This window comes from Dipodomys ordii, unplaced genomic scaffold (genome assembly GCF_000151885.1).
Source record: "Dipodomys ordii isolate 6190 unplaced genomic scaffold, Dord_2.0 Scaffold36, whole genome shotgun sequence".
Lineage (NCBI taxonomy): Eukaryota > Metazoa > Chordata > Mammalia > Rodentia > Heteromyidae > Dipodomys > Dipodomys ordii.
Window position 1 is genome coordinate 13,787,340 of NW_012267252.1, and position 15,320 is coordinate 13,802,659.

At 42.5% G+C, this 15,320-nt stretch overlaps 1 protein-coding gene across 1 annotated transcript in view; it reads left to right on the forward strand.

The window, feature by feature from the left end:
* The window catches only part of Tcf7l2 (transcription factor 7-like 2 (T-cell specific, HMG-box)), a 197,115-nt gene extending 186,196 nt beyond the window's left edge, over positions 1–10,919 (forward strand). Inside the window, exons 9-11 of the mRNA XM_013017792.1 lie at positions 941–989; positions 3,683–3,755; positions 8,746–10,919. Coding sequence (XP_012873246.1) covers positions 941–989; positions 3,683–3,755; positions 8,746–9,169 — 546 coding nt within the window. The 3' untranslated portion in view covers positions 9,170–10,919. The remainder of the gene's footprint in view (positions 1–940; positions 990–3,682; positions 3,756–8,745) is intronic.
* The last annotated feature ends 4,401 nt before the right edge of the window (positions 10,920–15,320 follow it).

Genomic DNA, 15,320 nt, shown 5'->3' on the forward strand with positions numbered 1-15,320 from the left:
GTTACATGTCCTAACTAAACCCCAGATCTTCAGGGGAGGAGGCTGCGGGTACCTTTAACGTATGCAGCAGGGAAGTCCTGCACACCGGTGTGGGTACTATTGCCCAACTACTGAATCATTTGTGTTGTATTTTGGACCGAGACTCCTAAATCATCTCATTCTTGCTCATTCTAAGCCAGGTAGTGCACCGCTGATTTTTGTTTTTCTTTAATCATATACCAAGGACTATAACACATGTTACGTATGCTTCTCAGGAGCCACAGCACATTTCCCCAGTGGCTCAGATCTGGGATATGAAAAGACAGAGATGTCCTCAGGCTTTGGCTGGTGCCACTTAAGGTTCCTTCAGAGCTGGGTACATTGTTGGGGTTCTGGCCATCCTTTCTGTGTCAACATTACTACACCAGAAAACTTTTAGACAAAGGTAGCATTCGACATACTGATGCACACACTGAGTTTTAATTCACAGCAGGTAGCTGGCTCACATGCAGATGTCCCTCAGAACCTGTCTATTTTCATTCCACATGCACACCCTAGCAGTTTGCAGAAATACCAGGAGGGCTAGGCCAAGAGTGGGATTGGCTCTGTGCAGCTCATCACCTTTAATGTGTGAAAGAAGGGCTGGTGTGGAGAGGCAGGCATCATGTCTGGTACCTAGTAGATGCTCCACAAATAGTAGCCATTGTTAAAGGTGGTTGAGGAACTGAGACGATGCGGCCTCTCCTTCACCACCCATTCTCCCTACTCTTCTCTTTTGCGAGTCCCTCCAGCAAGGGCACAGTTCAAGTTCATTTGGATTAAGGGATGGAAGGTTGGAGAAGATTGTGCTGGTAGATGTGGGAAAGTGTGGTGGATGGTCCCTTCTTTTACCGTCTCCTCCAGGCAAGTTCTCCCGTCCTGTTTCTTGAACTCATTTCCCGTGTTTGATCTGTTCATGCAGGGAAAGAAGAAGAAGAGGAAAAGGGACAAGCAGCCAGGCGAGACCAATGGTAAGTTACCATAGTCAGGGTGAGGGTAGAAGCCATAGTTGGAGGGCCACTCTTATGTCAGGCTGCCATCTGGGGAGACAGGAAAAACTCAAGGCCAGGACATTGTGGGGGAACCCATCTCAGCCAGCCTTTTTTTGTTTATGCATTTTAATTAATTGCTTCATGACTGCCCTTTTAAAGCTAGTAGCATCCATTGTTGCATGAAAAGCACATTGTAATTCTAGTGGAATGTGTTTTTAAATAACTGCAAAGCCTGTAACTGGAGAGCGAGCGGTAGGCATGCCTCTGCTTATTTTGTATGTGTCTGAGAAGGGATGAGGAGGGGCTAGGGGGTCTAAGAGGGGTGCGTGTGAGTGTTGGGTATTAACTGGGCGTCCCCTCAGTGTTCTGATGCATGCCTTTACAGTGGTAAATTGCACCCATTTTAAATTAAGGAGGTTTGTCATTCTGGAGAAGAAATTAGAAATACTGCATAGGCAATCCCAGCGCTCCCTCGGAGAAAACCAGGCTTTTATTACCAACCATCAAAAAACAAACATTTTGAAGGCTTTGTATAATTTGTTCTTTTTTTTCAGAACACAGCGAATGTTTCCTAAATCCTTGCCTTTCACTTCCTCCGATTACAGGTGCTAATGTCATTTTGAGTCATTACAATAGTCTGATAAACCGTTTTTTAATTTTTCTTGCCATTCTCATTTGGTTAACATTAAACACGTATGACATTTGAACATTCTTTAAAAGTGACCATCTACACGATTTCGTATGTTTCGATAGATTATTTATTTACTTATTTATTTATTTATTATTTTTTTATTTTTCAGTTCTGTTATTTTTTTAATTTGATTTAACCTTCTGTTTTGTTTATTTTACTTTTTCCCATAACAGTTATTAAAGCAGCAATGACAGTGATTTAGAGCTGAACTAACTGTGCAAATTGAATATGCAGTATTTCTTTAAAAGAGACTGATTAAAAAAAAAACAAATGGAAGGAATTCAGTAATAAACCTCCTTAATCTAATGGCATTTTTTTTCATTGCTCTCACTAAGTTTTCTCACGCAAGCATGTATTCGCAATATGATTATTTTCTCTTTTGCTTTTTATTTATTTTATTTTACTTTCTTCCTTTTGCTTTTCTGCTCATAATTTGCAAATTTCACTAGCATTTTGCTGACTCTGCCTGCCCTCCTGTTGCTATGAGCATCTTAACTAACCCGTAACAGCTCATTCACACGGCCCATTTACCTGCCTCTGTTCCTCTCTTAATATTAATGAAAACAGATTAAAAGAATAAACAAGACCATTCCAAAAGCTGCAATATCCCAATACCACAACCCTTTTCTTTCTTTATTTCTTTCTGTTTTGTTTCATTTCATTCTGTTTTTTTATTTGTAGTTTTTCATTTCTTTTTTATTTATTTATTTTTTAAAAACGTGTCCTCAGAAGGAAAAAAAAGCATGTTTACAAACTTAATTCCCTCCTTCGCTTTATTTTCTTACTTAAAATAAAGATAATTGAGAGGAAACAAAAAAAGGGAAAGCAGTACTAAAATAAAAACAAAAAAAATTTTTTTGAAGAGGAAAACGATTAATTGGAAGAGTGAGTTCTTCAGAATCTTAACTTTCCTCTGTGAGCTCATGTGGAATCTGAGACAGTCCTTGAGAAAGGGATACTGCAGCTTTATTTGCCACAGCTAATTTCACAAGTTGAATTAAGAATGTGATTTTTTTTTACCTTTTTTTAAATTAAGCTTAAAAAAAAAAGAAAGAAAAAGAAAAGTCAATATTTTGCCATTAGTAACCAGGTCATTGATTTATTCCCTTTTTTATTTTTATTTTTTCTTATTTGTATCTCTCTCCCCCCTTCCTCCCTTCCCTTCCTCCTTCCCTCTCTTCCCTTCTCTCTCTCTCTCCCTCTCTCTTCCTCTCTCTCCCTGTCTCCCACATCCTCCTCCTCCTCCTCTGCTCGCTCCTTTCTTGAACTCATTCAGACCTGAGCGCTCCTAAGAAATGCCGAGCGCGCTTTGGCCTTGATCAGCAGAATAACTGGTGCGGCCCCTGCAGGTGTGTATAGTCCCCCAGATTCGCTGTGCTGGTTTGCAGCTGGTTTCTTCATTCTTTCCCCTCCCCTCTCTGGCCTGTTGCTTTGTAGCTCTGTGTGTGGATCATAGGAGACATGAGGAGCGGGACACTGCCAGTGGATGGGTTCAATGAAGGGGTGTGCTTACTCTTGCTGCTGCTCCAAAATGCCACTGTAAAACAGCATCCTGTGCTCCTCCTTGGGGGCCACCACTCAGACCCCAGTGCGCCCCTCTCACAGGGAAAGTTGCCTGCCAACCCCCTTCCTGTGATAGCCCAGGATCCTCATCCTGGCCTAGATAGAAGCAAATGATGTCACCTTCTCCCCTCCTCTTCTCTCTCTTTCTCTTTTTTTATTTATTTTTCATTGTTTTTTGGTTTCTGGTTGTTGTTTTGGTTTTTTTTTTCGTGTGTGTTTTATCGTTTTATTTGAATTTTTTTTTTCCATTTGACTCATAGAAGTCCTTTCCTTTTATGCCCTTGGTGTGAGGGATGATTGTCAAGTAGAGCCAAGGTGAAGCAGAAGACAAGTAAGCTGTAGCCAGAGGGTTCACATCCAACTGAGCACAACCCACCATTGTGTTGTATTTTTTTTTGTGTTTACCTTATGCTAACAGATGCAAATACTCCAAAGAAGTGTCGGGCACTGTTCGGGCTTGACCGACAGACTTTATGGTGCAAACCCTGCAGGTACATCACCACTGCGAGGCCTTGGGGTTAATCAGAGCCTTCTGTCCTTCTGCTACCTTAGTGGCCCTCATTTCCCCCATCTCCTTTCTCCCACTGGCATCAATGACCAATGATCCTCTTTCTTCAAAATTTCCTTGTTGATTTTCATGCCCTTTCCTCTCCCATTTTCTCCTCTCTTTCCCTGTTGTTCTTATGAATAACATACACCCAGTGACAGGACAGAGACCATGACCTTAGCATAGAAGGATGGGGCACTGGTGCTTTTCCTGCGAAAGTCAGCCAAATGGGCCATGCACTGAGCACAGAGACCACCCTTTTCCCAAGGTCTGAATGTGTTAGACTGTGGCAGAGGTAGCGTTCCTGTGAACTTGCAGTAAGAAATTCCGAGAAATACACTGGGGCAGGCTGTTTATTTTCATTTTAATTTTTCCTTTTTTTTTCTTTCTTTCTTCTCTCTTTGGTTGTTTTGTGTTTAAAAACCACCTATCTCTGCACAGAGGAGCCTAATTAGCTGACCTTGTTGCCAAGAAACAGAAACGTGGCATTGAATGGCATGTACCAGCTAAAGGTCTATAGGCAGAGACACTTGCAGTTAGTCAACCTACTGCAGCCTTACCACGCCTGCCGAGTTAAAAGTTACATATGCACAGAGAATTGGTCCCCAGAAGAATCCAGACTGAGCTCACCTCCCCCATATTTCACCTTTAGGTCCCACCCAACCTGCTCCACCCCCAAGCCTGTAATTCTCAGGGAAGGTATAGGTATTTCCTTCTTGGTGGAGGGATACCAACTAGTTCCTGTCTCCTTTCCTTTCTTTTAATGACCACCTTTGGTTAAATTTGTTGTTTCTTTGTTCTGATACAAGCAGTCTTTGAATTTGGAATATTATGATGGTAGGTATCTCAAACACGCGTCCCTGTATGTAGTACCTCCCTCGTCACGTGTCCCTCTTCTCCATGCCTTTGCCGTGCTCCGTGTCTAGACGTTAGATCAGATGTTCATCCCATCACATGCATGCCCACGAGTCTCCTGTGTCTCTGACCCCCTTCTCTGATGCCAGTCTGAGAGATCTGTGAAGTGTTGACTTTCATTGACTACACAGACCACAGGGGACTGAGGGCTGAGATTCTTTTCGTAGAGAGCTATGGCTGCTCAAGAGTGAGGGACTTGGGGCTTTTGCTGGCCACCCACCAGGAAAAGAACTCCATGGGATGACAGCATTCACAGAGGTGATAGCTGTCCTTTCAGCATAGTCCTGCGGACTTCTCTGGACACAAGCACCTCTGACAAGGTTGATGAAGAGTGTCAGGTGTTTCATGAGGTTGATCTAGGGACGACAGGGGCTCTGTTTACCCAGTATGGGCTATGAACACGTCAGCATTGTACGCATGCCCAGAGGGAGCTGATGGAAGCCACTGCTTTGGAGGTTGGCTGGCCACAGCGGCCGCTCTAAAGATAAGGTTCCTCAGAAACCTTGGAACACCACCACACACCTCACAGTAAGGCTGGTTCAGGCGCCTGGCATATCGGTGTTATTCATGGAATGGATGGTAGTTCTCGAATCCTCCATTTTATTTTGGAAGCATTTACTGCATGGTTAGAATTTTTTTTTTTTTCAATCCCCTTGGAAGTTCTTACTGTCATTGACTGATACCTTGCTGGGCCATCTTCCTAGACCAGAATTTTTGTAATATATTTTTTCTCTTTTTGGCCAGTATTGAGCCTTGAACTCGGGATCTCCCACTCTTTTATTTATTTATTTTTGCATCCAAAGCTAGTGCTCTACCACTTGAGCTATGCCTCCATTTCTGGGCTTGTGCTGATTAATTGAAGATACAGTCTCACTTACGCTCAGGCTGGCTTTACACCATGATCCTCAGCTCTCAGCTCTCAGTCTGAGTAGCTAGGATTATAAGAGTGAACCACCAGTACCCAGCATTTTTTCCCATTATTAGTATTATTGTTGTTGTTATTGACAAATCTTTGAACTTTAGCAACATGGTTTTCTAGAATGCAGCTTGACGGGACTGAATGTCTTTTGTGGTAAAGGCTAAGATGCCCCTAGCTGTAGGAACTGGACTAATCCAAGCCCTCACCATCTTTTTGAGAGTGTCATTCCAAATCAGAATCAGAGAAAACCCTTTTTGAGGAGAAGCTAGCAATGAATGTTTGTAAGAGGCTATCTTCTGATCAGAGGGGAAGCCTAGATGGGAGGGAGGTTAGAGTCAGAGGTTTGTACAGGTTCATTACTGGTCCCTTCCTTCCCTCTGCTCCTTTTCCCTTTCAACTTTGTCATGGCCACATCAGGCTTGATGCTAAACTCAACAGGACAAAATATGTCTTAAAATGCAAAGAAGGAAGAAAATAATAATAAGCCAGACAGAAGCAGTTGTAAACCGAGACATTTTCTGAGTCTTCAGGTGTTTGTGTGTGTGTGTGTGTGTGTGTGTGTGTGTGTGTGTGTGTGTGTGTGTGTGTGTTCCAGCCACTTTTTGCTCAGCCCTGTTGGAGGATCACCGCTCTGTCCCCATAGTCTCTGTGTCCTATGTTCAAAATGCTCGTGCACTCCCATGGCATGGAAACTTCCCACTTCATTAAGAGGGAGGAAGGGAGGGACGGAGGGTTGAGGAAGGCCCAGAAACACTTGTAGTTTGTCAGGGCTCCTAGCTCACCACACAGGGCTTCTAATGTTGTTTGGCATTGGAGGACATTTTTACCAGACTCTGTTTTGAGCCCACCAAGTTGCTTTCCCATGTTTCCACTCTGCCCTAATAGAGCCTGGAATGCTGCCTCGAGCTGCTGCTCCCTTGACTGCCTGGCTGCCCCCATCCCACCCTCCACTTGCCCTCTCCTTTCCTCTCTTTCATTTTCCCCCTTGCTTTCTCAGTTTTGCTTATACCCTCCCCGTTCCCACCTTCTTTCCTTTCCCCGATTTGTAAATGCATGGACTTCTTAGTTTTTGAGCATGTTTTGATCTGCAGGCTCAGGTGGTTTAAAACGGAGATGCTTCAATGATTTTAATCTCAGTTCCTGGGATGGGAACAGAATCTCTTGTCCAGAACATTCTATCACAGGGAGCAGAAGGAACCCTGCTAAGCGGAGGAAAGAGTGGCTGCTGTCTCTGCCCACCCCCCAGGGTTCCTTCTGATCCAGAGATGCCAAACAGACCCAAAGCCACCTGCCCCACAGGTCCTGGCCTCTGGGCCAAGCAGGGAGGACTGAGCATGCTCCCTTTTCCCTTCCCTTTCTTCCCTCCCCCTCCTGACATCTTTCAGAGTCCATGCCCCATTCAGTGATGGGCGTGAAGACAGCTCTGGGGCTCAGAGCAAAGGAGGAACTCAGGATACCCCTTTCCTTGCAAAGGCAGTGACCCTGTGTTACAGCAGCTACCTTCCAGCAGGCAACATCTCCATTGTTCTACACCAAGAAAGCTGGCCAGTGCTCACACACTTGTATTCAGAGGAAGCATTACCAGCCATGGTTCTGACTATATTTAAGGGCCTTTGGCTAAGCACATCCTGTATCTGCATTATTTTTACAGTATTAGTAGGTTGATCCTCAGGATCACCTTTCCTACCAAGTACGGTCCCGTCAGACTGAGATTAATGGTTGGGAGAGGCTTTGAAGTCACATGCCCAATTTCTTGGGTTGATTCCTCATCCCTCAACCTCATCCTTTGATGATAAGCAAGAAAGGCTCTGACATTCTCATCCCTGTTTCTTATACACATGGGGCAAGTGAGAGAGGGAGACTCTGGGGATGGTTTAGGACAGAATTAGATGTTCTGGTTCAAACATGGATCATGACAATCCCAACCTAGGAAGGTCCCCGCTGCAATTCCTGCCACCTCTTCTTTGTGGTGCCTTCTGTGTGACCGGCTTGTGCTGTGCCCTTCACTTCCTGGCCTTTGATATGGCAAGCGCCCGATGGGCCTTTATCCCACTGGCTCTCCTTCCAAGCTTTCTGACCAAGGGACAGGGGAGGGGAAGTCCCCAAACTTTAAAAAAAAAGGGGGGAATCAAGTTTGAATCCTAATTTAATCCACAACCTGCAGGCCATACAACCAGTTATTCTTGTTCCTTTGGATCATTTTCTGTTTTTCTTATTCTTCCCCTTTCCCCACCTTCATTTTTCCTCTTCTAACTGTTTTCGGTGGTTCTTTTTTGTTTTTTGTTGGTTTTTTTCCTTTTTTTTTTCTTTTTTGGTTGGTTTGTTTTTGTTTTAGTTTAATGTGTTTTTATTTTTGTTCCCCTACTCCCTCCCTTCCCTCTCACCCGATTCTGACCTCTCTTGATTTGGTGTGGTTCTTAACAGACAAGCCCAAAAGCTCTCTGGGCACCAGCAGCCTCACGGTGGTGGTGGTGGTGGTGGTGGTGGTGGAGGAGGAGGAAGTGGCGGTGGTGGTGGTGGTGGAGGTGGTAGTGGTGGTGGTAGTTTGGTGTTAAGACCTTTAAGCCTCTAGCTAGCTCTGTCTTCAGCTATGTGGGCTCAACAGTTAGCATTTTTTAGAGTTTCCTATTGATAAGGGACAGCCCGGGGAAGGAGCTCTGTCTTTCTCTTTTAAATACACATTCATCATTGGGGACTGGTGAGAGGTAGTGGGAGGTGGTGGGAGGTGGTAGAGAGGACGAGTGAAGGAGTCGGTAGGCCCAAAGAAAAATAACCGTTTGTGTCAGTCACAGTTCAAATGAAGCCACTCTGTACAGGTGACTTCGTGTAGTCAACTCACTTATATGTGGGAAGAGATGAGGATGGGAAAGGAAGTAGGGTGTCTCTTGAATATCTTCCTTGCCAAAGCCAGCTTATTCATGGGCCCATGGTTGAGGGAACAGTGCAGCCAGTGGCATCTCTTAATTTCACTGCCCAGCCACCAGCCTGCCATGCTATGTAGACAAACCATTGGGTGACTTCCATTTGCCGTGAGCACTAGATAACTGTCTCTTGGCATCTTTGCCCTTTATTCACATAACTTTCTCCCCCCTGTTTCTAGGAGAAAAAAAAAGTGCGTTCGCTACATACAAGGTGAAGGCAGCTGCCTCAGCCCGCCCTCTTCAGATGGAAGCTTACTAGACTCGCCACCCCCGTCCCCACACCTGCTAGGCTCCCCTCCCCAAGACGCCAAGTCACAGACTGAGCAAACCCAGCCACTCTCGCTCTCCCTGAAGCCTGACCCCCTGGCCCACCTGTCCATGATGCCTCCGCCACCGGCGCTCCTGCTGGCCGAGGCCGCCCACGGCAAGGCCAGTGCCCTCTGTCCCAACGGGGCCCTGGACCTACCACCTGCCGCCCTGCAGCCACCCATCATCCCGTCCTCATCACTTGCACAGCCATCGACATCTTCCTTACATTCCCACAACGCGCTGACTGGGACCCAGCCCCAGCCTCTGTCCCTCGTAACCAAGTCTTTAGAATAGCTTTAGCTTTGTCAGCCCTGCCTGAGATGAGTGCTTTCTTCTTGGTTTCTTGATTTGCTCCTCTCCCCACCCCCACCCCTACTTGGAAAGCTTTTGTTTTGTACTCTTTTAATTTTGTGCCACGTGGCTACATGAGTTGATGTTTATCGAGTTCATTGGTCAATATTTGACCCATTCTTATTTCAATTTCTCCTTTTAAATATGTAGATGAGAGAAGAACCTCATGATTCTACCAAAATTTTTATCAACAGCTGTTTAAAGTCTTTGTAGCGTTTAAAAATAAATATATATATATACATAACTGTTATGTAGTTCTGATAGCTTAGTTTTAAAAGACTGATTAAAAAACAAAAAGAAAAAAAAGAGAGAGAGAGAAGCAATTTTGAAGCAGCCCTCCAGAAGGAGTTGGTTCTGTATTATTTGTATTAAATACGAGCTTGCGAACCAATCATTTTACACCTGGTTTTTGAACCAGAAGGGCACAATGGATGCCGTGCCATTACCTTTATTTTTTTTTCTCTGTGTGAAACAACTTTTATTGTGATGTTACTTGTTATTGTTTAAATGTACAGAAACAAAGGGTTAAAAATGTGTTAATATACCTTGTTCCTTGGTGTTGTTCTTTTGTGGGGAGGGGGTTGCTACTCAACAATTAATGGAATCATCATGCTTTTGGACCAGTAGTATTTATTGCTTTAGAGGTTGCTTGTTGTACTTGTATGTTGTCTCTTTTTAAATATGTTTTGTTCCCCTTTTTCTTGGAACTGTATAAAGTTTTTTTCCCCCTCCCTTAGCATAAGCATCTTATATATAACAACTCATTTGTACAAGGTTTTTAAGTTTATATATAAAAATGTGTATATATATTTTTTGTTTCCCTTTTTTTTGACTTCTTTTTTTTCTGTCTGAAACCCAGATACCGCCAAATGGACATTAATAGTTGCATCAAGGATCAGTAGCATTAACAAAAGTTGCTTCAAAAGCCATTAAGTAAAACAAGACTTGAACTGTAGTGAGGGAATGTTAGATGCTGTCTGAGCAGCAGTGGGAACTGCCCTTGTTTCACCCCGCCCTTGAATCCTAGTCAGATGCCCTGCACCCTTAGGACATGGACTGACCGTGTGCAAAACTTTATGTGCCAAAATTCTCAGTGACTTTAGCTTTCTCCCTTTTTGATGCTGTACTTTCTGTTCATCATGTTTTGCTGTGATGTTACATAGGTAGATTTGTATGTAGTTTTAATGTCACCTATAACAAAATGTGTTTGATAGCAGATTGTCCAGAAAGCATTTTAAATGAAGAGGTATAAACCCTTAAGGGCCAAAATTCTGTATATTAGATTACTCTTAAATGAAAAATCCAGCTGCCGCTTCTATGGACGTATATTACATACAAGTAGGTAGCGAACTTTAAAAATAAAAAAAAAAACCTAGGCATGTTGATGTTGCAAATGCTGTATAAAGCTAAGACCTGTTCATTCAGTGCCATTGTAGTTGACATGAAGCGATTGTAAAACTGTCTCCGATTTTTCTCTGGTTTATTAAAATGCTAACTATAACATTTTTTTCTTTTTTGTGAATACTTTGAATGTTTCCTAACAGTTGTGATGTTACTGTTCCGTTTTATGCTCTTATTCCAAGTTCATTTTGAATGGTTTGGAAGCCATTTTTGTAATGAATAAATGTCCATGCTGTACAGTACCTGTAGCATGCCGTTCTGGATTAATAAAAGCAACTTAGTATGTGCAGAGGAAGTCTGGTCACTTGTTTCTGTGATTTGGATTTTTGTCTGTTCTGCTCCTGGACCTCTCTTCTCTCTTGTGCCCCCTCCTCACTGAGACTGAGGTATTCCCCAGTCGGGATTTGAGACTATGTGGCTAATGGGTGGGCGGTAGGGCTTGTCTAGACTACAAAATGTGGTCTTGAACTCTCTTAGACTCCTTTTTCCCAACTCTGAAGCCCACTTGGGTTGTCTTGTGTAGTTCATATTGTGTTGTTGCAGTCGGCAGTGAAGATTGTCTCTATAAACGTAGGTTTTAGTGTCTTTGTTCATATTTAATCATGCCATTACTCAAAGGCAAAGCACAATTAGCAGAGCTAATGGCCCTTGTTTGACTGTCAGTTACTGTGTTAATATTTATGTAGTTCACAGTCTCCAAAGAAAGGATTTGATTCCAGTGAAGAAGACTTAGTTTGTCAAAAACAGACTTAAGAAATCAATCACAGTGGGGCACTGGTGGCTCATGCCTATAATTGTCGCTACTGGGAGGTTAAAAGCTGAGGATCGGGGCTGGGACGGTGGCTCAGTGGTAGAGCACTTGCCTTGCATGCATGAGGCCCTGGGTTCGATTCCTCAGCACCACATAAGCAAAAAGAAAAAAGCCAGAAGTGGCGCTGTGGCTCAAGTGGTAGAGCACTAGCCTTGAGCTGAAGAGCTGAGGGACAGTGCCCAGGCCCAGAGTGCAGGCCCCACGACCAGACCGCCCCCCCCCCAAAAAAGCTGAGGATCACAGTGTGAAGCCAGGCAGAAAATTAACCACCAAAAGCTCAGAGGTGGGAAACATGACTCAAGTGGTAAAGCATCAAGCTTGCCAGCCTTGAGCAGAATGCCAGGGGAGAGTGCAAGCATAAGGCCCTGAGTTCAAGTCCCATACTGGCCCCAAACCAAACAACTAAATACTCAACTTGCATTTCTTACCTCATGTTCGTGGATGTTGAAGTTGCTTTTATGTTCATCGTACAAGCGAAAAAGCATGGCTCAGGTTCAGTGGCTTTACCAAAAGTACCAGTTTGGGAAACAACCTGAGATTTGAACCTTGCAGCCTACCTCAGGAGCCTGAAGACTGAACACTGTTTGCTTATGATAAAGACAACCCAACTGAGAAGCTGGGGAGACAGGTGGGCAGGGCTGATTTGAAGCATGCCTTTAGGAGAGCTTAGCACTGAGACCACCAAAGGAGCTATTGGTTTTTCTATTCTGTTTTCTGGGTATGTAATAATAGAAAAGCCAGTTGATAACTGTTGTCAATTGAGCCATTTTGGATTCAGCATGGCACTGGAAGCCAGAAAAATCTCAAAATTGGAAGAAAGGAATGTGCAAACGACATATATATGTTATGTGGTGGTTTTTTATTGGTATTACTATTTTTAAAATTTAATTATATTGTAAATACGCTGTACAGAGGGGTTATATTTACATGAGTAAGGTGCATTTCTCGTTGAACATTGTTACCCACTCCATTGTTGTTCTACTTTCAAATTACGAATTTCAACCCATGGAAGTTCAGGAGATCCGCTTAATCAAAGCCAACAACTTAGAGAAAATGCTAGAAAATAGAAGCTAGTGTGTGTGTGTGTGTGTGTGTGTATGTATTGCATTATTAAAACCTGTCTTAATATGGTTAGAGTAAAATTGTGCAAAACCCAAGTCTGAATAATAATAAAACATATTGAAAACCATTTTTATAAAATAGAGAATCCAAGTTAATAAAGTTTCTTGATAAACATCTTACTAAGTAGGTTACACTGGCATTTCCTCAGATAGGCTCCATGGAATAGTCTTGACCAAATTATTCTGTACGTGTGTGTGTGTGTGTGTGTGTGTGTGTGTGTGTGTGTGTGTGTGTGTGTGTGTGTGTGTGTGTGTGTGTGTGCACCAGGGCTTGAACTCATCATCTTACCTGCTTTCTTGCTCAGTGAGCTCAGCCTTCTTGGTCTTTCATGGCTAATGCTTTACCATTTGAGACATGCCTCCTCCAGCATTTTATTGGAGATAGAATCTCGGACTTTTGTGCCTGGGTTGGCTTTGAAACTCGAATCTCCAATCTCAGCCTCCTGAATAGCCAGGATCACAGGTGTGAGCCACCAGCACTTGTATTACGCCCCCTCTATATGTTTCAACATGCTCATTGTTAAGTCTCCATGAAAGTCTGCCAAAAGATCCTCTTCCATTTGCCTACAGCATTTCCCAACTGTAATTGACCATTGTGGATTTTGGATTTTAGCAGACAATGCCATTACCTTTTTCTGTATCAATGTTCTTTGGAATATGCCTTCAGAAATATAATTCTCTACATGTATATTAGTTCTCTTACTCCTAAATAGCTCTATATTGTAGCATTATTTCCAACTTTCAGATGAGGGAACAGGCTAAAGTTAAACAGTTACTATTAAGTACTAATTATATGCCAAATATATTTGTCAGCTAATTCAGATTACAACAATATGGTATAACATACTAGCTCCTAAACCTCAGAGACTTCTAGGAACAAGCATTTCTTTTGCATGCTCTTAGGTCCATGAGTTGGCTGTGCTTCTATAGGACTGGCTCAGCTTGCTTGCAGGTTACACTGAGGTCAAATCTGCTCCACGTGTCTCTTTACCAGAGATGCATGGGTACCCAACAGCATTTTCCTAAAGTTATGGCAGAAATACATGAGGCTTCTTCAGGACTCAGTTTTAAACCAGCATGTCATCAATTTGAACATATTCCCTTGGTTAAAACATATGATTCAGTCACACAACTGATAGGGTACATGAAGAGTAAGACTAAATGGCTGTATAAATTCAATGACAGAGAACTTCCCACTTTCACTTTGCATCTAATATTATTGCCCCTGTTTCACACATGAATAGATTGATGTTTGGAGATTCTTACTCTGGCAAGAATCTCCTACAGAATGTTGACTAATAATAGCAGAGGCATTGGTTTCCATATATAAATATTCCATATATATATATATTCTATATATAAATGAAAGCCTATATATATATGAAAGCCAATATATATGCAATGTGATATATGATACATATATATATATATCAAGAAAAGCAATTAGTTTCATCCTAAGCATATTAACAGCTGTGTTTTTTGTTGACACATTATCAAATTAAGTCATAGTTTCTTTCTTAAGTCATAGTTTGCTAAAAGTATCACAAATCCATTCAAGAGTGTAAAGACAAGTCACTGTCTAGAAAATGATAGTTACATCACATTTATAGAACCAAAGACTAATATCCATCAGTAACAAAAATTCCTAAAAGTCAAACAAAAAGCAAATAAGCAAAATAAAAGGACACTAGGTAATTCACACAAAAAAGGGATAGCAAAATGGTGTGTGCTTTATCCTAATAGATGGTCACAGTAGCTTCGTTCCTAATGGCCAAAAATTGAGTCCAAGCTAACTCCATCAGTAGTAAATAAATTCTAGTTGTCTTTCAACAGAGCAGTAGTTCCCATTAGTGCTCAGAGATTCCTCTAGACTTTCCTGATACATTATATATGTTCCGCATTACCGAAATGCTGCAGGTGATGTGTGAGGATTGAGGGACACCAACAGATATTTAGATTGTGTGTATTGTTTGGAGCAAGTAATGAAACCGTAGCTAGAAGTCGCCTGTAGATAACAGTCTAAGGAGAGTCTCACCATGACGAAGTCATGACACAAGCCTTTCAAAAACATTGCAAATTCCCCCTATTCCCTTGAATGATGGATTTGGGTAAGAATTCCAAGAGGGATGAGTAGCTAAGAGCAGCAGCTCTCAACAGTCCAACTGCCTAGTCTCTGAGAGAGGAAAAGATGGGCTGTCTTGCCCAAAGCCACACAGCAAAGTGCTGCAAGCTGTAGGTAAGATGGCATGATTGCCTACAGTCTAGATGGTGAGTCTCTGTAGTAACTACTGCTTTGAAATCTCTGCTGGCTTTCTTTGACCTGGCGAATTTAAATCCTCTTGTCAGCTCCAAGACTTCTTCCTAAACTAAGGTGAGTGGCCAGCTTAGTGGGTTTCAATTCAATAGAAAGCTTGAGTAAAAAGCTCCTAGAAGGAATCAGTCCAGGTGCTCTTTAGTGGACGAATGAATCGAGAAAATGTGGTATATATACGCAATGGAATTCTATGCTTCCATCAGAAAGAATGGTATCGTCCCATTTGTAAAGGAAACGGAAAGACTTAGAAAAAATGATCTTAAGCGAAATAAGCCAGACCCAAAGGAACATAGGTTGCGTGGTTTCCCTCATTTGTAGTAATTAGAATGTGCCTATAAATCTACAAGTAAACAAAATGGGTAGTAAAAGTCAAATTGCACTTGGACATGATAAAGTAAACAGGACTCTAAACATTCACACAGTGAGACCAAAGGAAGATAGTCTTAG